Source organism: Bipolaris victoriae (genome assembly GCF_000527765.1).
Source record: "Bipolaris victoriae FI3 unplaced genomic scaffold scaffold_77, whole genome shotgun sequence".
NCBI lineage: Eukaryota > Fungi > Ascomycota > Dothideomycetes > Pleosporales > Pleosporaceae > Bipolaris > Bipolaris victoriae.
In genome coordinates, this window is record NW_014575315.1 from 22,965 (window position 1) to 44,018 (window position 21,054).

General features: G+C 49.9%; 7 protein-coding genes across 7 annotated transcripts; 3 read left to right on the forward strand and 4 right to left on the reverse strand.

The window, feature by feature from the left end:
• Window positions 1–2,395: 2,395 nt before the first annotated feature.
• Window positions 2,396–5,992, forward strand: COCVIDRAFT_106302 (hypothetical protein; the record flags this gene model as incomplete). The annotated part of the gene is made up of 2 exons (XM_014698452.1): window positions 2,396–4,949; window positions 5,007–5,992. 2 exons carry the CDS (start codon window positions 2,396–2,398, stop codon window positions 5,990–5,992), a joined length of 3,540 nt encoding a protein of 1,179 aa, XP_014553938.1.
• Window positions 5,993–6,669: 677 nt separating this feature from the next.
• COCVIDRAFT_18228 (hypothetical protein) lies at window positions 6,670–7,696 on the reverse strand (the record flags this gene model as incomplete). Its single annotated transcript, XM_014698438.1, has 4 exons — window positions 6,670–6,923; window positions 6,988–7,084; window positions 7,136–7,419; window positions 7,474–7,696. The coding sequence occupies 4 exons, from the start codon at window positions 7,694–7,696 to the stop codon at window positions 6,670–6,672; spliced, it is 858 nt and encodes a 285-aa protein (XP_014553924.1).
• Window positions 7,697–8,864: 1,168 nt separating this feature from the next.
• Window positions 8,865–12,451, reverse strand: COCVIDRAFT_40074 (hypothetical protein; the record flags this gene model as incomplete). The annotated part of the gene is made up of 8 exons (XM_014698453.1): window positions 8,865–9,197; window positions 9,322–9,635; window positions 9,969–10,213; window positions 10,434–10,630; window positions 10,702–10,952; window positions 11,025–11,329; window positions 11,525–11,744; window positions 11,932–12,451. The coding sequence occupies 8 exons, from the start codon at window positions 12,449–12,451 to the stop codon at window positions 8,865–8,867; spliced, it is 2,385 nt and encodes a 794-aa protein (XP_014553939.1).
• Window positions 12,452–12,853: 402 nt separating this feature from the next.
• COCVIDRAFT_106332 (hypothetical protein) lies at window positions 12,854–13,841 on the forward strand (the record flags this gene model as incomplete). Its single annotated transcript, XM_014698454.1, has 2 exons — window positions 12,854–13,196; window positions 13,261–13,841. 2 exons carry the CDS (start codon window positions 12,854–12,856, stop codon window positions 13,839–13,841), a joined length of 924 nt encoding a protein of 307 aa, XP_014553940.1.
• A 357-nt stretch (window positions 13,842–14,198) lies between these two features.
• Window positions 14,199–15,845, reverse strand: COCVIDRAFT_18231 (hypothetical protein; the record flags this gene model as incomplete). The annotated part of the gene is made up of 1 exon (XM_014698439.1): window positions 14,199–15,845. One exon carries the CDS (start codon window positions 15,843–15,845, stop codon window positions 14,199–14,201), a length of 1,647 nt encoding a protein of 548 aa, XP_014553925.1.
• A 1,988-nt stretch (window positions 15,846–17,833) lies between these two features.
• COCVIDRAFT_40077 (hypothetical protein) lies at window positions 17,834–19,833 on the reverse strand (the record flags this gene model as incomplete). The annotated part of the gene is made up of 3 exons (XM_014698455.1): window positions 17,834–18,705; window positions 19,099–19,303; window positions 19,336–19,833. 3 exons carry the CDS (start codon window positions 19,831–19,833, stop codon window positions 17,834–17,836), a joined length of 1,575 nt encoding a protein of 524 aa, XP_014553941.1.
• A 332-nt stretch (window positions 19,834–20,165) lies between these two features.
• Window positions 20,166–20,917, forward strand: COCVIDRAFT_106335 (hypothetical protein; the record flags this gene model as incomplete). The annotated part of the gene is made up of 2 exons (XM_014698456.1): window positions 20,166–20,589; window positions 20,649–20,917. 2 exons carry the CDS (start codon window positions 20,166–20,168, stop codon window positions 20,915–20,917), a joined length of 693 nt encoding a protein of 230 aa, XP_014553942.1.
• Window positions 20,918–21,054: the final 137 nt, after the last annotated feature.

The window sequence follows — 21,054 nt, forward strand, 5'->3', positions numbered from 1 at the left end:
TGGCCCTCTATAGACCTACCATTGGTTTGATTTATTCTTGTACTGTCCATCACCGCACAAGCCACATCGGATGTCTATCTGTTTTGGATTTGTGCGTTGGTTCGCACGGCTTCCTTTGCTCTCTTGTTATGAGACTGCGTGGCATACCGTGGCGTGGCGTGGCGTGGCGTGGCCCTGTATGCTGCAAGTGTAATGTGTTGCGTGGGCATGAACCATATTGACGTGTCAGGAGGGATGATGCGGACACACGGCAGGTAAGCTGGCAGCCGGGCAGATTGCACGAGGGAGTGTGATGGGAAGAGACAACGCATACTCTGCGAACTAGAGGGCACGAATCAAGGTTGGCAATCTCTCGATCTTTGGTCTCTGGTCGATACGAGGTAGAGGGACGTTGTCATAGGCGGCGGAGATTTGTGCTTGTAGTGATGATGTACTATGAACAAGGTTGCCGTCATTTTGTTCAGAGGTGAGCTATGAAGAGAGAAATTGCACGATTTTTTTGTTGGGGCGCAGCGTGGCATATTTATTGCATGTGAATACACGTACATATACTGTGTGTGTATATATATAGGTATATTAGACACCGATAAGACTGCTGAGGAACCAATGCAGCAGGAGACGCCGGTGGAAAGCTGTAATACTTACTAGAAGGAAGGAAAAAAAGTGAGATTAACACATCCCTGTACCTGCTTTTGCGCAAGCATCCTGAAACTGCCGTTGAGAAGTTTGCTCGCAAGAACGGAGCTATCTAGGCACCTTTGGCGAGTTGTCCCGTCTTTCCACGTCCGGTTGACTCGAGAGGCAGCGAAAACGGTTGGCTCTGCGTCCTGTTGGGTGGGGAGCAAGGGCAGTTGCATGCAGAGTTTCCAGTCAGCATCGAGGGACGATTCCGCGAAGACCTCGAGGTGCAGTAGTCTGGCCCTCGTCTCTGCTTGGGCTAATGTATGCAGGCCCGAAAGAGGGGTTTTTTGCTGCTATGCCAATGTGAAGGATTAATGAGGGGGCGGGATGGCGCCAGAGGGGTAGTGATCCGTGAAGGCTCTTCAACGCAGATTCTGGTAGCAGCCGGCTTGTCATATGCATCCAGAGAGAGGTGCCGGAGAGTCAGGGCGTGAGTGACGTTGATGCCAAAAAGCCAAACCGTGTGTCACTCTCACCGCAGGTTGGTGTAGTTGGCTGCCACACGCACGACAGAGGCCAATCAGGCACCGAGTCGGCGGTACCAGGCGGCTTTTCTTTGCCTCACCAGCGCTTGATTTGACCAAAATGTACCCGAATTCGGACTTTTGCTGGCTGCCTGTCTGCCTGCGTGCTGCGCATCCTGCAGGCTGAAAAAGGCCCTCTTTTTTTGTGCTGTGGCCCAATGGCCGGAACAGGCGCTTGACCGCCAGCTGTCTAACGACAATGACAGCAACCCCCAAAACGGTGCTATGCTGCTGCGCACTTTTGCTGCTGAAATCCGCCCTCACTTTTTTTCCCTCGCCCCCCCCTTCGCCCCCTTCAGCCTGTCCCCCACCTTGGTGTAACTCTGATTACATTGGTACCGGTACTGCAGGCTTGTGCGAGGTGCCAATAGATTGGCCCTGGGGTATTTGATTTGCTGAGTCGGTCGGGATACGCTAACGTGGTGGTGTTGCTAAGCCGGCTCGACGGAGAAAGTCGCGCCCTCAGTCCGCATTCATTGGCTGCCACCAGCCCAGCCTTCTGTCGCGCACTCATCCCAACTCACATCAGACTCATCGAGCACGTCGCATTCATCGCTGCCTGCCCTCCCCTTTCCCGCCCTTCCCCAGCCCCCTTCGACGATCGACGACTGCCTGTCCGCCTGCCCTCGACAGCCCCATTGACCCTCGCCCGTCGCTGGAGATTCCGTCCGTCGTCCGCCTGCCTTTGATTAAGGTTAGGCGCCAACCCGCTCCCTGGCATGTCGCTTGGGCGGCAATAAAACACCTATCGGTCTTTCCTGTCTGTCATTTGCACGTTGGGACTGCCGAGATTGAGTTGCAGAGATTAGCACCAAGGGAAGAAAAAAATAAAGAAACAAACAAAGGAAAAGAAAAAAGTCTAGGGTAGAGAGGGGCAAATGCGCCATCGCAGCATCGAGGCACAGAGCAGGAACTAGGTTGGTGGACGCAGGAAGCCACAGTGGCACATGATCGCGACACAGCATGCAGCTGGCGCCAAACCCATAGCACAATTTTAATCCATCCGATCCGACCTGCCAATTTCCTCGCCGCGCGAATAGAAGGCCTGCCACCGCCTGTCTGAGTCACTTGGTCCTCGACACACCGCGAAGGCAACCACCCGACCATCAGACGGCTGGCAACGAGCCGACACACCACCCACACGGCGCTGCACAGCGTGGGACGTGTGCGAGAGCCGTTGTGAGAAGAAGATGCCATTGCCATCAGCGGACAATGGCGAGACGAGCAGCAGCCGCAGTAGGCAGAGGGCGCGCGCAGAAGTCAGCAAGCACAGGAGCATGTGGGATCACCTGAGCTTTCAAAAGATTGGCGCCTGGCTGAAGAAGGAGGAGCAGGAACCGCCGCCATCGTCGACCAAAGCCCCGAAGCCCGCCGAAGAGAAGAACAAGGAGCCCACACGACCGCATTCGAGTGCTGGTTTGCTGGGACGCAGAGGCAGCAAGAAGGTTATTCCAGGGCTGCCTAGACCCTTGACGTTCAAGCGGATGCAGAGTGAAAAGAGGGATAAACTGCTCGAGGTCCCCGTTCCGGGCGAACACAGGAGAGCTGCCTCGGTCGACCGCCAGAGCTCAGCTCCCTCAAAACGGGACATTTCGCCACCTCCCCTTTCCGCCCCTTCCATGTCAGCGCCTAACGTCCTGAGTTTGTGTGAAAGCCATGTGAAGGAAGAGCCGCACCCCGTCATGGAAGAGCGTACTATAGGTGGAGGTCCGGATTCGAATCTCCCACCCGGCGCACGTCAGGTCGACTATGGCGTCGAGGAACCCGAAGACTACATGTCTGCAGGCGCTTCTGTTGGGGAACTGATGCTGCCTCCTCCCCCTCCCCCTCCCCCTCCGCAACCGTCACAATCTCCACCTCCACCTCCCGCATCACTACCGCCACCACCACCTGTTGAAGTAGTGGACACCTTTTCCGAGCATAGCTCACATCACTCAGGGTCCGTCATTGATGATATCCGGTTGCAGGAAGAGTTGGAAGCAAAATGGATTTTGAACCTGAGCATGCACTTCCGGGACATGTCAGACCGCGAAAAGTTCTTTGTGACATTTGCCGAGGAGCCAAACAGATGGAGAAGGGTCACAGTGTCCTGCGACTACCGCAACATGGAGCCAGACTCACTTGAGGCAGATCTCAAGTCTCTCCACTACCAGCGTGACAAGAGTTCGCGTATTTATGAGGCCATCCGCGATTCTCTGCCAGCTATACAGTTCTACGACACTGTGACAAACCTGAAACTGGAAACAACAGATGGTCGCCTCCATGTTCACGTCACAGAGGATGTGAACGAAATCATTCCGTATCCGGCTGTTTCGGCGATTGTGCATCTGGATTGCAAGCGATTTCGTGAAGACGCGATTGCTTTTGACTCCCACATTTCTGGCTTTGTCTACAAAGTCTCGGTTGACAACCGGACACTGATCAAGAAGGAAATTCCTGGGCCAGACGCGGTCGAAGAATTCCTTTACGAGATCAATGCGCTTGTGAGCGTACAAAACTCCAAGTCTGTCATCAAGTTCGAAGGCGTTATTGTCGATCAACGAAACGAGCTCATCAAGGGACTCCTGATTAGCTATGCTGAACAAGGTGCACTGGTCGATATGATTTACGACTTCAAGACGACAAGTCATCTTTACTGGGAGCGCCGGGAGCGATGGGCACGGCAGATCATTCAGGGTCTTTCAGAGATTCATGAAGCTGGCTTCGTACAAGGAGATTTCACCCTGTCCAACATTGTCATTGACAATGATGACAACGCCAAAATCATCGATATCAACCGTCGCGGCTGCCCAGTTGGATGGGAGCCACCGGAACTTGCCAAGCTCATAGAGAGTGGACAGCGTATATCGATATACATTGGTGTCAAGTCTGATCTATTTCAGCTTGGTATGGTGCTTTGGGCATTAGCAGAACAGCAAGATGAACCTGAGCGCCAGCAGCGACCGTTGACCCGCACACTGGATCGACGCGATACTGACATCCCACCTTACTTCCGTGACATCATTCGAGCATGCTTGAGCGAGTCACCCCAGTCCAGACCGTCAGCTGCAAACCTGCTTAAGCGGTTCCCCGAAAATACCCTAGAAGTCGACTTCAAGCCAAGGGCTACCGTGAGAGACAGCATCTCCACGCATAGGAGCGACAAGGAATACATCGATCCTAGGACAGCTGTAGACCTGGAGGATATTTCCAACCATCGTCGCCAGTCGAGGCAACAGTCATTCTTCGAAGAGGTCCATGTCCCCCGCACAGAGTACCCCGAATCTTCCGGCTCCTACATCATACCCAACGAACGCTCTCAGCGCGGTCGTTCCCCACATCCTCTCAGTATCAGCGACAGAAATAGGCGAAGTGACTGCTCACGCTCGCCCTATCCTGGCCATCGATCCGTCATGTCGTTAGATGACTCAGAGCTCGAAAACGAGCTTGCAAGCCTACCGGCTAGCAGGGAAACAAGATGGGAGCAAGTCTACGTGGATGGCGATACTAAGCTTGTTCAAAGAGCTTGTGGCGACCTTGACGTGCATGAGTTTGCAACGCAGGAGCCGAAAGACATTCGCTTTGCGAGTCCACCAGGCGAGATGGAGGATTCATTCATAGGCAGTAAGACTTCCGAAGAAACCCCACTGGGCTTATCGATGGGAAGTGGACTCCAGCCTATTGAGTCGCAGTCGATGAGAAACAGCCTGCAGGGATCGTCTGAAAAAGGACAATCTCACGGTAGCGGCAATGATGCCTCATTTAGTGAGCGGGTGCACCATCTTGCACAATCATGGCCGCAGCCATCACACACACCCCCAGAACCTGCTGAAACTCCAGATTACTATTATGACAGCCAACAACCGCAAAAGCCCGACTCTACCACCCTGGCCGGCCTCGAGTACGATGTTGCCATGGATTCCTCGGCACCCAGCACGGAACCTCCATCGCGGACCAGCACGGGATTCTCGATATTCGATCGACCAGAACCCCTATCAAGACGAGTGCGAACAAGTCTTCCGGCGTCACAAGGATACCGCATGCCTTTGCATCAAGATTCGGGGTTCGGGGAACCAGAGCGGGTGTCGTATGAGAGCGAACGGATACGGCATAGCCTTGATGGGAGTATCAAAGACTTGCAGTTTTCATCGGACGAGGAAGCACGAATCGATGAGAGGCTCTGGGACGAGAAGGATGGCACCCTGTTCGGTGAAAGTGTCCGTGGTACTGAATCGGAGATCAAACCTCAGGCGATATCCATTTTCACCACCCCAGCATCGCCCCACAAAGAAGAGAAGCAAGTTGTAACGTCTGTGCCTCGGCAGTCGATACCAAGCGTTGGACCCAAAAACATAGTCCGCGTCGCTGATGTTGAGAACAAGGCTTTGGGGGAAAAGACGTCGGATACTACGATCCGTCCGCCCAGCATCGCCGCACTAGATTCCCATCAAAGTATCTCCAAGCCAGTCGACTCCATGGAGGTTGTATCCAGCGATGTCACATGTACAAGCAAGGGTACAAAGGCGAAAACAGAGACGAAGACGAAGAAGATTACATTCAACACTGGCTCAGCAAAAGACACAACACAATCCCGCACACGAGCTGGAAAATCACACCGCGATCCACTTGTCAACGATTATTTCTCCGCAACCGAGGACTCCGACAACGATGACAATGATGGTGGTAGGAAAGCGTCAAATGATTTGTCAGACTACCTTTCTCACTCCATTTCCTTTGATCAGTCTATTGATTTTTACATGCGCGAACACGAGAAGACACGGGTCGGTTCGCGAGGACCAAAAGTTTGAAAATTGCTGTTAGGATCGTTTTTTACCCCCTCCTCTTCATGCCTTCCTCCAACTCCTCTTCTTCTTTTTACCCCCAATTCAAAGGACCAAATGATCACGCTGTATTACTCTGAAGTTTTATCTTCCATTCGCTTCTTTTTTTCTTTCTTGGTCTTTGTTCTTTGATACCTTTTCTGCCCCACGTTCTTCTTATTTGATATCACCCAAATTATTAGTCTCGCGACATCTTCTTTTCCTTTCTTCTTTTTCTTTCCTTTGCCTAAATAGCTTTTGGTTTAATATACATGCATCTTCAATTCTCTGCTCTTGTCTTTCCTTTTTATTTTATGCTAGCCCCTTTTTGCTATATCTCATGGTACTTTGATGCCTCTTTTCACGAATGATATGTACGACTTTATTTTGCCTCATGATGCGGCCAGTATGTCATCTTCTTTCTTTTGCTTCATCGTACGGCGTTGAGCGATTCGGGTCTCTTTTGGGTTGGGTTTAGAGGCGTTTGGTCAGGTGGCTGACGGTCGCTATCCTAGATTGCATCACGTAGCATTCTTAGCGAAATTGCATGTTTTTTTCTTCAAAATGGATTTTTTGCTGATCTTGTACGTGTGTGCGTGAGTTATGTTCACTTGACGTTTGACGTTCATGAAAAGTAGATTATTGAACTACCTTGATGCTATAACTTAGACCACCCATTCGTTAGGGTCATGAAAAACTGCATCTGGAGGTGCTTGAAACTGTTCCGGCAACTCCTTTGCGAAAGCAGGATGATCTGCATCCCACTTCGCTTTCCACTCTAGCAATGAATCGTAACTATTGCATTGATGCTTGTTAGAGAATCTAATGGAGCTATTATGCGATCCCGTCCATACGGTTGGTATTACCCCTATATCAGCTGCACACATCAAGGTCTCACGAATATTGTCTAGACAATGATCTGATGGGATAAGTTAGTACTGTTCTATCACAGCGTCTAGTTTGTTGAACTTTGAATCACGTACTAATATGGCTTACGCGGAACCACTCCGGCACGAGATTATCATCTTCGTATTGGCGGTAGTAGGGTTTGTTGAAGTAGAGGGCTTTTCGGAGCTCATCCTATCGCACCTTAGCAATGCTTTGATAGCGTAAAGGTAGTACTAAACGTACCAAACAATGTAGGTCGTGAAAGGCTTGAACAAACACGATGAATCCTTCTAGTTCAGAATCGCTGCGATATGTTCCTTTTGGGTAATATTTTTGCTCTCTAGGATCAAGACCATGGCTGATACCGACTGTCTTTGGAACGAGAAATCCAACATCGCGAACTCCTAGTTCTAGCCAAGCTCTATCTACTGAGGGGCTTGGTGGAGCTGACCACCTACTTGTCCCATTGACCCTATGCTCGCTGAACTGAGTTAGGATGTGGGATCTGTCAAGTTCAGGATAAAGTCCTTCCACTTAAAAGAGTTAGCCTTCGTAAATTTGAGAAACATAAAAACACATACTTCTAGGCAGGTCCAAGGAGTATGATAGGTAACTCTGGGATCTTATATATCTTGCGGTAAAGACAATTGAAAGTAGATTTGTGAGGATAATCGCGCATACGGCTACCAGCCATGTTTGCTTTTTAAAGCAAGACGGCTTTCTTGATACCTCTTCTTGGTATAAGAGGGCAAATTTCTCGTCTTGCTCTGCGATGTCTGGCAAACCATCGGAAATAGTTGACATAGTCTTGATTAACAATGGATGTTTGGTGGTAGGTTGTGTATGACTTCCTGTACAACAAAGACTGTACAACGTGAATATGGTTTGTAGAGATTAGGAAGTCAAGATTGAACAACATCGAGTTCAACCGTAGTAGGAACGACAGCTAACCTTCTCGTGATGAGACTTGGTATGATGATGCCAATAGTATACTATAGCTCAGTTAGGGATAGATACGGCTTCAAATGCGGATACCTCGTATCAGCTGACGTGGCCTGTACACCCTACAAACAAGGGGAACATCTTGGCCAACCGATCTACAGTCTATACCAGGGTTTGTAACACACATTTGGTGTACTTGGCACTCTAATCGGCAGGAGATAGCTAGTAGGGCCGATGCAGTAGTAGTCCCCGGATCACGAAAGATCAGTAACGAGAAAACAAATTTCATTTGTTTGATTACTACGTAAATCTAATGTGAATTGTTTTTGAACCATTGTACTATGAGAAATAACTTAAGCTCTGTAAGCTGTGGCTTCTCAAATGAACTATAAGGTTGAGGTGATACTGCATTATGCATCAAAGAGAACGCAAAGTTTATTTGATTGTAGCGGCTTTTTAGTAGTGCCAAGGATACGCTAGTAGGGTAAGCTTATCACCTGTGCAGCTTCTTTGGGAAAGATGACCATATACGAGATAGTGATAGGATATTGACGTGTTCTGTTACGGGGTCGTAGGAAACTCCTCATAACACCTTCGGTAGTTATAATAGCAGCATGCTTATGCTAGCTTGTATCCCTTCGTCACGGGCATCCCTAGGTGCGAGAACCGACCAATTAGCTTATTCAAATCACAGACTCCTGCCCCGAACTTGCAAGCTGATTAGTTAGTTCTAGCATGCAAGGATGTCCGCAACGGAGAGATACACGGTAAGAAATTTGACGATGATGATAGCGGTGATGAAACTGTGGTGTGATTTCCAACGTAGATCGAATTGAGTTCTCGGCAGTTCACCTATACGCTCTTACGAGAACCGCATTAAGAGAAGCGGTAGTTAAATTGCAAGAATTTAGTTATAAAGACGTCCCGTAACGAAAGAAATCTCTACACACCACTTTGTACAATCAAAACTTGAGTGTAATCCACAATGCGTTTCTCTACCCTCTTCACTTTCACGAGTCTTTTGGCTTTTTCAGCGGCCATGCCCACTCAGCCATTGACTAGTAGAACTGAAGCTGTGGATTCCAACATCCCGATCAAACGTCAGTACAGCGCCGGCAATAGTCGCCCTCAAGCAGCGGACGTAGACAGCATCCCGATCAAGCGTCAATACAGTGCCGGCAACAGTCGCCCTCAAGCAGCGGATGTGGACAACATTCCTACAAAACGGCAATACAGCGCTGGCAACAGCCGTCCCCAAGCAGCGGACGTGAACAATATTCCGACCAAGCGCCAGTACAGCGCCGGCAACAGTCGTCCCCAAGCAGCGGACGCGGACAACATCCCAACTATTTAGGTGGTTGATCTTGTAAGTGTGAGTAAAAGTTGCCTTGATATTGCATGGTGTGTTCATGAACAAATAGCTAAGCCATATTATCCAGTACAGATGCAGCCTCTTCGTATCTACCTAGCTTTTGTAGCATTGCAACAAAATTTTCCAAGCAGTTCCGCGTTTTCGAGTGCTCTTTGCCCCATACCCTTACCGCTAGCCCGAGCGTTTCTACGTATATTCGTTCCGCCTCGTCGTATTTGCACATATCTCCTAACACCACTGCTAAGCTACCCATTCTAGCCAAAGTACGTGGGTGCTCCTTGCCAAAGACTTTCTCTGCTAGTTCTAGTGACTTTCGCGACATTTTTTCCGCCTCTTCATACCTGTCTAATTGCCGTAGCACTCCTGCTAACCTATTCATGATGTCTATAGTGTATAGGTGCTCACTGCTCGAGACTTTCTTTATTAGCGCTAGTGTTTCTTAGAATATCTGCTCCACCTCTTCCTTTTTGTCTTGATCACTCAGCACTGCCGCTAGGTTGCTCATATTGTTTAGATCTCTTGTGTGATTCTTGCCCAGGATTTCTTCATTCATTGCTATCATCAGTCGATATATCTGCTCTGCCTCTTCCAAATGGCCCTGGCGTCTTAGTGCAATTGCTAAGTTATTTCTGATAAATCTTATCCTCTTATCCTCTCGGCAAATAGTCTTTTCACGTAGTACTATCGCCTCTCTAAACATCGTTTCTGCTTCTCTGTATCGGGTCTGCTCAGATAGTGCTATCCCTAACTCATTCTTATAACTTGCGATAAGTGGATGCTCCTGGCCAAGCGCCTTAGCTGCTCTCAACACAAGCTGACGATACGTTTCCTCCGCCGCTCTGTATTGTCCCAGAATCATTTCGCATTTTCCTATTCGCTCAAGCAGGCTCCACCCCAAATTCTGCTCTGAGGTTTCAGACATAGCCATGACGTATTTGGCATGAGGCAGATATGTTGTCCAGACTTCCCTTGTCTTGGAATCGCTGCGTGGCACAATCTTTTCCAATCTTACAATCGTCTTTTCCACCCATTCGAGCCACTGGCTCTGTGATTTCAACCAGCTTTACATTGCTAAGTGCACTAGTGGGTGGACATCGAATGATCCCTTCGGCCTTTGTGTCTGCTCTTGCTGAAATTCGCACTCGTCACGTATAAACTTTCGTTCAGTTATAAGAGCGTATGCTTTCAATGTCCCAATCGTGTTCGTTCGTTCGTTCTACCTGTAACCTTTCGGCCGGTAGCATTGACTCTGATATATCGTTATTCGCTGTACATGCCATGAATGACAGGTAGTCGGCTGCTAGTTTGTCGCGTGACGTGATTTGGTTGAATGAGATATACCAAGTTGTTGCGATGGGATTTTTCATTTCTAGATACCTTTCTTGGTCTTGGAACTCTTCAATGGGAAGCTGAGTCTCCTGTTGCTCGCTCGATACATCTGTATGTAGTCGCAGAGCTGGATGTTGTTCTGGTTGATGAATGCTGCCGCCTGGACGATTGCAAGGGCAAGGCAAGTGAGCATATTGAGAAATTCGTCAACCATTACCTCATCTTTAACCATGCGTTGGTACTTTTTGAACAAGCGTGTTCTCAAGACCTCCTTAGCATCTTCCCTGTCGAGTATGCCCAGCTCTATGACGTTGTTTGCAGCTAGGTCGTGTGCGGCCTCTACGACTCGGGTTGTAAAGATGAGAGAGCCTTTTGGGCTGTATGGAAGATAGTCGATCAGCCGATCCTCGTTGCTCCCTCATTTAAGTGGGTTGAATAGTATTCTCTCATAGTCCGCATTGTCGATAATCATCAGCCACTGCCCATAACTTTCGTCGCTCAGCCATGCCTTGACAAGTGTCTTGACATTGGCCTTAGCATCTGTAATGCCAGTTATGCGAAGGAGTAGTCCTATCTCTCGATATGCCTGTTCAAAACCTGCTTGGCTGATCGCAGGTACCCAGAACACGGCACGCTGAGGTTGCTGCTCCCGTGTTCGAAAAGCTGTCTCAAGAGCGAGAGCTGTCTTCCCGCAACCACCTAGGCCGTAAACAGCATATCGACAACAGCCTTCCGAGGCTATGTGGGTATCTATTAGGACAAGCTGTTTCCCCCGACTGACGAAGGACCGAGGTCTGGGTAGTGGAACAAACCATAGCGCTGTAATGTGTCAGCCTGGTACACACACGTGTTATTGATAATTCAAAGTTATATTTCCATAATCCTATGTGATTCATTGCCTTAAACAGACCTGCAAATGACCTTCAGGATACCCTTTCATGTCTTTGACTGCGACTGGTTGAATTCTGCATAACAGCTCCCTTGTGAACGCAGCCGCATTACCAGCTGCATGCGATCTCCACAAGTCGTTTTTGTGCGAATCTGCGTAATTGGAGATGCCACGGACAACAAGGCATCGTCTACTCGCGTCAACGCCTGCTGCTTCCATCTCTACACACAGGGCCCTATTGCATCGCGCTCTAATCTTATCACGTAGCTCGGGGTCCTGGATAACTGTGTTGCCGGTAGCAATCCTACCTTGATGAGAGACTAGCGTTTATAGGTGCTCTCTAGTTCGTTGTGGGCGTTGAACCAGTTTGCTTGCATCACAGTCCTTGCATCCAGATCCGTGGCTGCCGACATGACGATATTCAGCCTTGAAGGGTTTGTCATGCTCGAGGCCTGGATGGGCAAATCTCTTCGCTCGCTTCGTGCGCTGCAACTTCCGAAGTTGGACATCGAAAGAAGTTTTTTCCCATTTCATGGTCGCTAGCAAGGATACGAAGTGCTTGGGTAAGTCTCCAGTCTGGGTTTTGCAGTGTGCCCACCATGTGAAATATTCCGTCAACTTTGGCTTTCCCTCGCTTGTGGTATACACACGCAGGTCCGTCGTCACCAGGCCATCCCACAACCACATCTCCAAGGTGAATATCATCCAGAGCATCATCAGGTACTTGTTCGCGGGGGATACCGCCTCCAACTCCCACAAGCACCGCCATGCGAATGTTAGGAAATGTCTTGAACATGGGCCCCGTTAAGCGCCCAGCGTTGACATTACCTGTCCCTCCCGGTGGACAAGTCCCAACAACAACTGCGTGACCATTGATAGTGCCGCATACGTAAGTATTTTCGTCGTAGTAGGTATCGTAAGGCGGTGTTGGGTGCTCTTCATCAAGCATCAGCCTCGCAGGCAAGAGTTCGAGGTCGGCTCCAGGACACATCCAAGCGACGTGATAATCTGCACAACTGGTGTGCATATTGCTGGATGGCATTCCCGAAAGTGCGACTGGGGTTGAAAGCTCTCGAAATTATGACTGTGGTTAAAAGCAAGACAGTAAGACATCGAATAGACATGCTGTTTCAGCGAGGATGAGTGTGTGCCGCAAGGCAATGGCGCTTCAGCCTCGTCGCATTGATTCTGCCTGATCGACCTATTTCAGCCCTCTCAACACAGGGCCATGCCCCACATCGCTGCGCCACACGATATTCTGCTCGTTGGTTACTCAAGGCGCTTCTATCGCGAATCATGGCCAAAGAAGTGTTTATGCTTGGGACTAGCATGCATGAAGGATCAGGGACCTGCTTCCTAGGCATTTGAGATATCTAGGTAATTTTCCTCCATGTAGTTTCTACCTGTTCGCACTCACCTTTACTCCAACATGGACGAATTACCCGTCCACAACGCGCCCCTAGGTCCAAAAAGCAGAACCCAAGACAAGTTTGAAAAGGCATGGATAGCCAGCACGGCCGACAAAAACATCACATTGCACAGCTTCCGTCGATTTAAAACCACGCATCTGCTAAATTTACGTTTCCTAGAAGATGAGATTACCCAAATGGACCACGTTTTGTACCAAGCCGGCCTCAGCCTCAACTTGCCTATCTCCTCATTCGATCGGCTTGGTCTCAAGAACAACAGGAGAGATGACAAAGTTCCCAATATCGATGAATTGATCACTCCAGAATTCATTTTAAAGCTCCGCGGTCTTTTGAAGGAATACGGTACGTACACAGCCTCTGAACTACACATCAACCCCCACTAACACGAAATCCCGGATCCAAAAAGACGAAGCCCTAGCAGCCTTCAACAAAATTATGACGATGGAAATCAACTCTCTTCTCGACGACGATCTACTCTCCAGTTTACGTAGCGACCTCAGTCTGGGAGAGAAATACAAAACGAGGCTGCTACGAGTAGATCTCGGAACGCGAGAGCGGGTTGATCCGTTCCAGCGCTGGCTCTACAAGTACCTACGCTTCTTTAGATTCAGAAAACTAAAGAGGAGGGACCAGAACAACCCTGGAGACCTAGGCTCGACCTGGATTTGGTACCGCTTGCACCACCGCCGCCGCCGCCAATGGTTGTACCCAGATACTCTTCTCATAGCCGAAATCACCGGGCGTCTATTCACCGCAGCATTTACAGCCATATTCCTCATTGCTCCTTTGGTTATTCTATCGCACGAGTCATCTAAAAACGTTCAGTTGGCGATTATCGCAGCGTGGATACTCGGGCTATCATTTCTCGTGTCGCTTTTCCTCAAAGTGACCAGCTTCGAGATGATGGCCGTGGCAGCAGCTTACGCTGCTATTTTATCCGTTTTCGTATCCAATGTACCTGTGGATACAAGGACAAGTGCGAATTAGTTAATCACAAGAGCGCCGCACATGTATACTAGACTTGTATAATTCAGTTTAAGACACCTTCAGGTATCATCTTTTCTCCACGCAAACGGCATTTGCATCTTGAACAGAGTGGTATGAGAATAAGTTTTGTTATTCGAAAAAAAGGAAACTCGAGTCAGGATGATTGTACTCGGTCAAGTAACTACGCTACACTAATAATTCTCTAAACGCGCTTTCCCGTCTAACTAGCACTGCAGACAACATTAAACAGTCCTGTGCTATAATCACACACGCACAACTACTTCTCTTCATCATCAACCAACCTCTCGCTTTACCCCATATACTAAGTACACACAAAAGAAAAACGGGGTCAAACGCTTAGAAAGCGACAGCCTTCATGCCGCGCTTAGCAGGCATGTTAGCGAGATTGGCGCGACGCACGCGTGGAGAAGTAAGGAAGCCGGCTGGGAGCTTGATGGTTGCCTCACCGGCTGCTTCTTGTTGCTGTTCCTGTGCGGCGGGCGCTTCGGCGGGCGCTTCAGCAGGTGCTTCGGCAGGGGCTGAGGCTGAGGCCTCGCCCTTGTTGTCTTGCGCAGCGTCCTCAGCGGGCTTCTCGGCTTGAGCAGCCTCCTCTTGCTTCTTCTTTTCCTCCTCAGCAGCCTGCTTGTCTGCCTCCTCCTGCTTCTTCTTCTTCTCTTCTTCGGCGGCCTTCTTGTCGGCCTCATCCTGCTTCTTCTGTTCCTCTGCAGCCTTCTTCTCCTGTTCCTGAGCAGCCTTGTCAGCCTCTTCCTTGGCCTTCTTCTCTTCCTCAGCCTTCTTCTTCTCTTCCTCAGCTGCCTTCTTCTGCTCCTCTTCGGCCTTCTTCTTCTCTTCCTCGGCAGCACCGGTTTCAGCAGGCGCCGCAGGGGTGCTCATGGCCGGGGAAGCAGTCATGTTGGCAGCACCAGTAGCCTGTGCAGCCTGATCCATAATCAAAGAGAAGCTTTCGGTGACCTCAGCCGCAGGAGGAGCAGACGATGTAGGCGGTGCAGCTTCGCTACCGTTCATGCCACCGGCGGCTGGGGGCATCTCAACAGCGGGAGGTGGAGATGGCATTTCAGCGGGAGCATGAGGCATCTTGGCAGGAGGAGTCATCTCAGCAGCAGGAGGCATCTCCGCGGCAGGAGGCATCTCCGCGGCAGGAGGTGGAGGAGGTGCCGTTGTATGGGCAGGGGGAGGTGATGGCATCACATGAGCGGGAGGTGGCGGTGGCATCTCTGCAGCAGCGGGGACAGATAGAGCTGGCATCTCATGAGCCGGGGGTGGAGGAGGCATTTCCGCAGCAGGAGGTGGAGGGGGCGCCATAGTATGAGCAGGAGGTGGAGGTGGCATCTCGGCGGGAGGAGGTGGTGGTGGTGGCATCTCAGCAGCAGGAGGAGGGGGCATAACATGTGTAGGGGCCGGGGCAGGAGTCTCGTGAGGCATAGCAGCAGGTGGTGGAGGAGGTGGAGGGGTGGCAGCTGGAGCCTCTGTCTTCATGGCCATAGAGATGCTGGCCATTTCCCGCGAGACGTGCATAGCTTCCATAGCATCAGCCGATGCCTTATGGGCAGCGTCCTTTGCTTTCTCAGATGCAACGTGCATGGATTCCATGGCTGCTGCAGCCTCCTGGTGTGCCTTTTCCTTTGCTTCGGCTTCTGCTTGGTGCATAGCCTCCATCTGCTTAGCGGCCTCTTGGTGGGCCTTCTCCTTTGCCTCTGCCTCTGCCTGATGCATGGCTTCCATCTGCTTAGCGGCCTCTTGATGAGCTTTTTCTTTGGCCTCCGCTTCAGCTGCATGCATTGCTTCCATAGCATCCGCGGAAGCTTTGCCAGGATCAACTCCTGCGGCTGGTGCTGGTGCAGCCTCGGCAGGCATTTGCGTGCGCGCGACGACACGAGTAGGCTTGAGGTTTGCATTCGGGAGTAGCTGTACGTTCCTTGGAAGAGGACCGGCGGCTACGGCCGCAGCCGAAAGGAGAGTGAGTAGTGGGTAAATAGTCTTCATTATGAATGGTCGGGTTCTTTTTTTTGTTTTCCTGAAAGGACTGGATGCGGATCACCGAGTGTCTGTGTATTACAATGGTAAAATGAAGGAATGAAGAGCACAGCTCAACAATGATTAAAATATGAGTGCTCGGCACTGTTGAAAAGAAGGTAAGGGACTTGAAGACGGCGTTGATGAAAGAGATGACAAAACCTATGAGGCGCCGGGCCTTTCGCGTTATATGTACTTTGGGCTGTTGCTAGGAAATAAGGCCGAATCGGAACATCCATCTGGGAGCAAAAACATTACGTGGAATCGGTGTAAACTTGCAAGTGTTTGATCTCGGCCTCCTGGCCGCATTCTCTGCATAGCCATGATGCCTTGAGGCACCAGGGCGACCAGACAGGGCAATCCAAAGGCAATCTCCCCACTCTTCTCCAACATGTACAGCTGCCATTTTGCCGTCTAGCCGCAAGTGATGGTGCTTGGCACGAACATGCTAGGGTAAAACCCATGTGCTGAATGAGGCGCTGGGCAACGAGGTCCAATCAGAGGCGTTAGATACCAGCGGACAGACCAAGAGCGCGACTTCAGCGGTGGCAGTCTTGGCCTGACAGGAACTGTCGGAGAATACGTAGCAAGTCCAGATGCAGGAATATTGCAGTGTTGAGGCTCTGTTGGTCGATGCCATAAGGCCTATGCGCGTTAGGGATGTGAGGCGAATAAGGTTTCAACATTCCGGAACGAGCAACGGCCCGCATGTCCTGACAGCCTCGAACCCCAGGCCCAAGCCACCGTCCCTGCCAGAGGCCGATATTGATGTCAGTGATTCTAGCTCTTGGAGGTTCTTGAGGGTCGCCCAGGTCCCTGTTCGTGTTTGCAAAACCCGTTGTAGCAAAGTGCCTGGTTTCAGCGCACGCCACGGCGCCGGTTGCGACCTCATCCGAAGTAAGGCAGTGGGATACAATCGAATCAGGATTTTTTTTCTTGATGGTCGGCATGTGTTGCCGGAGGAGCTGATGCGATCGAGGAAGCAGAGACCAAGTTGTCGTGATGCTGGCACGATGGGATGATGGCAAGCTGTAACTGCCTAGTATACCACAGAGCGAAGAGAAGCAGATCAGACGCCCATACTCATTTCTCCAATGAAAGACTACCCCAATCTTTCATGCTGATTACACAGAACTATCGCTCGAGACAGAATGGCATGTTGAAGGTGTCGCGCAATAGTCTCCGCATGCGATGGCGATCGAGGATCTTCAGTCCGAGGGCACGGGCCTTGTGCAGCCGTTGGGACCATACTACCAATCATCGCATATTCGACCTCGGAATTCATATTCGCAGCAAGGGCAGCACAAAATCTCTCCTGGAATCGCTCGTTAAACCCTTGGAAGTCACGGCAAAGCATAAAGTTTTATTTCTTCGGGAACAACCCATGATCATGCGCGGCGGTATGTCCACGTTCCATGCTCGCGACCAGCCCTGTCCTTTGTCAAACAACGTGGGAAATCTCGGTATGAGGCGTCAAACGCATCCAATGCACCCAGAAAAAAGGTTTGCGCCCGTCTGATCAGACGACGATCTTCATGCCTTTAAAGAATTATACCATACCAATGCTAGCAAGGCCGTTGTTAAATGGCTCCAACCTAGCATACAGTCCTCCACAAGTCGATCCAACTGGTCTCTTGAGAAGGGTACCGAAAATATCCTGCATTTATGGAACGTACAATGCCCGATGAAGGATTTTCGTTTCTTTTGTCCAATGCCGATGTTGGAACCGACAATACTCTCACGGAGCCACAATAGTTTGGCAAACGTATTCGCAAGGCATGAAATCTGGCAACTCTGATTCTCGAGAGGTCTCATTATATGCTAGCCTTGAGCATATTGGGAGTGGAGTTGTTTCCTGGACATCCTTAGATGAGAAGGCGCCCATCGTTGAACAGTTGATCCTGCCCCAGGATGCGGCAGAGGTTTCAGCACAAGAAAAAGGTAGCGCAGTGGATAGTTCAAACAAACTCAAAGGTCTGCTGACTGTCCTCCGTCAAGTGCCCATCTCTGAATAACTCGCCGTCCATCAATCCGAAAATGAAGCCACCGCCAACGACTTGATGACGGCTACCTGACGGGCGTATGATAGTAGGATATGGACATCCTGCGACAATACAAACATCGTCCCCTACCAAAACACCACGGGTTGCAAAGCCCATATAGCCCTTCTCTGTGACTATTAAGCTTTTTCTGTCCACCCAATCCATGATTCTTCGCCTCACAGTTTCAAGGCTGACGCGTTCTGAAGGAATTTGCCAATCTATATCTGCTTGGAAAGCGTCGGGGTATGATTCAGACCCCCAAAAAGGCGTCATACGTTGTTGCGGGGTCATTGCAAGGAAAGCGCTATGGTCTTTAGCGTCCTTGTATGGCTCAACCAGATGATCGATGGCTCCGGTAACTGCCGCGAATCGCAAGCTCATTGAGATTTCGTCTGTAATAGTTTCAAATACGGCCATGAGATTGTTCTGTTCGACAAAAGTGAGGAATCGTCCATGCAACAAGGGGTTTTCCTTCCCACAGTCTAGTAGCCAGTGCAAGAACGTACGGATGCCATATATTGAAAGTCGGTGTTGAAATTCGTCGACGGAGTGATATCCGAGGATATTACAGCAAATTGCTTGAAGGAAGGTAGCCCCCGTTGGATGAGACATGGTGATGTTGGATACAGTGAAATCGAATAAAACTTCTGTCACCTGTTGAGGAATCGAGAATTGGAAGACTGACTGAACGGTGTCTACTACGCACCCAGAGGTCCGTAGCAACTGAAGAGAAGTTGTGGGGAAGATTCTTGTTTTCCATCCTCCATGGGCATGCACACCAATCCAGTCTTGATGGGTATATTCGATGCAATCTCGGCGGAAATTTGGTGTCCAGGACGGCAGATTCGGGACGAAGGGATCGATACTACTGTCCGGCTCTTGTCGAAGGATGAGGAGTCCGCTTTGTTTGGCGACATTTTTAACTAATTCAATGAACACTTGAGCTATTGGCTTGGTATAGTCGACAGTGACAGGTATAGGACGTTCACAAAAACCCAACATTCCATAGATTTTGTCGCGGGATCCGTAGCATCGCATCGCACCAAGCTTGATACCACATCAAGGATATTCCCCAGATTGGCTAACCGTAGTTCAAGCGTGGGGGGGTGAGGCAAGTTCCCACGAAGCGGTAATGATCTCATCAGCACTGTCTTTCCACCGAATGCTCTTGCATCGAATACAATCGATGATGTCTCGGAAAACCATGATCATATTGAATGATATAGACACGGAGCCGGAAATCATTGTTACTTTGGGTGGAAGAACGAGCTCTTGCTGAACCCAAGTTCTATACCAGTATGATCTAGAAAACACCAGTCCTATGTCTTGGACATCAGACATGCCCAATGTTGATTTACCGTCCCGAAGATTTTGGGCAATATAATCCTGGAGGCCAAGTACATTTGGTTGCACTGAACTTTGGCAAATTTGATGGCGAAATGGTCAATGTCCTCAACACGCTTGGTGAAATCACCCACGAAACTGCAGATGAGGGAAAATACACGTTGCGCGCTACCATCGTCATCTTCACCCAGCCATGCGTAAGTCAGTGTGGTCTTGGAATACAGTTTGCTCATCATGGCCACCTGTGAATTCCTTTCATCGAGATCTTGCTGGTTGATGCACACTGCATCGACCCAGAGAATAACTTCTGAGTCGGACTTACGGATGCGCCGTAGTGCAGCTTCGAGATTGTGGGTAACCTGGACTCTGATACCATTGACTATAATGTATTTGGTGATGTCCTTTCGGCCCCATTCATATGATAGAGCCTTGTACGATGGTTGTTCGGCAAGACTAGTAGTGAAGAGCTGGCACGAGATGATGCTTTCCGGGATGTTGGTGGGATGTATGCGAAGAAATCGAAATTTTTCTCGGGTTGGGTTAAGTGGTTGATAAAGTGAGATGTTTGCCATCTGGATAGCTTATGGTGTGGAGAGGCAGCTACAATATTCATGTTCCCGTGGAAGCCGGGCGTTCAGATCCTAAATAGCCAGCGCTGTCAGGGCGTATTGGGGGCGGTTTCAGTTACCTCGTATGTCAGGCAGGATGGCTGTGTACATATGAGAAAAGTGTGGCGGTGCGTGTGGGGAATGGTTGCACAGCCACCAAACATCACCACAGCGTCTGCTATCGATGAATGCAACAGTCAAACACAAGACATCCGCTTATATCGCCCATAATTGCGGCCAAGCACCACATATAAAGGAACGGCTATTCCCTCCATAACCCTATCCTGCAGTTCAAAATGGCTATCCGCATCTACCCCGCGACTCCTTCTGTTGCCCCACGTCTCGCTAGTATTCATGTATCAGCCTTCTCTTCCAACCGGCTCATGCGCGCTATCTATCCTACGCCAGCAATTTGGGCAGCATTTGAACACGCCGTAGAAGAAAAGTTAATCGCCGACATGCTCGATGAAAGGACGAGTGTGATGGTTGCACAGTCTGCAGAAACGGAAAAGGATGGTAGAGGAGAGATAGTAGGGTTTGCAGTATGGTGCCACGCTTGTCCGGAAGACAAAGAGGAGGAAAGGAGCAGCAATGTCAAAAAGACATATACAGCACCGCGTTGGAATCTACCAGTGGGGACAGATTGGGAGATTTTAAATGCATGGAGAGCTGCTGCTGCGAAAGTCGCGGAGCATACTATTGGAGATTGTCGGCATTACGGTGAGTATACATGTCACGTTTCGTTTCTAACTGACTCTTGGTAATTTCGGCCTCGACAGAACTATCCTGGATCGCCGTATCACCAAGCCATGGCCGCCAAGGCGTGGGCAGAATGCTACTTGACTGGGGCCTCGACACATGCAACAAAAAACGGGTGCCTGTGTACTTGGAAAGCACCGTGGATGCGGCCGAGAGATTTTATGCAAAAGCTGGATTTAAGGAAAAAGGAAGAATTCAGTTGGTGGTCAGGGGCGAGTTGTACGAGGAAGTTGCTTGTGTATATGAACCAAGTGGTATACAAGACGAGGATGACGCGAGGCTGAGATGAAGGGCCGCTTGAGGATATAGGCTCCCAAACACACCCAGTACGCCTACGCGATGATGACGGATACAGCAACCCAGTAAGCAGGGTGGATCGATAAGTACCCGGTTCCCACACATGGTCAGTCATTCAGAAGATCTGCG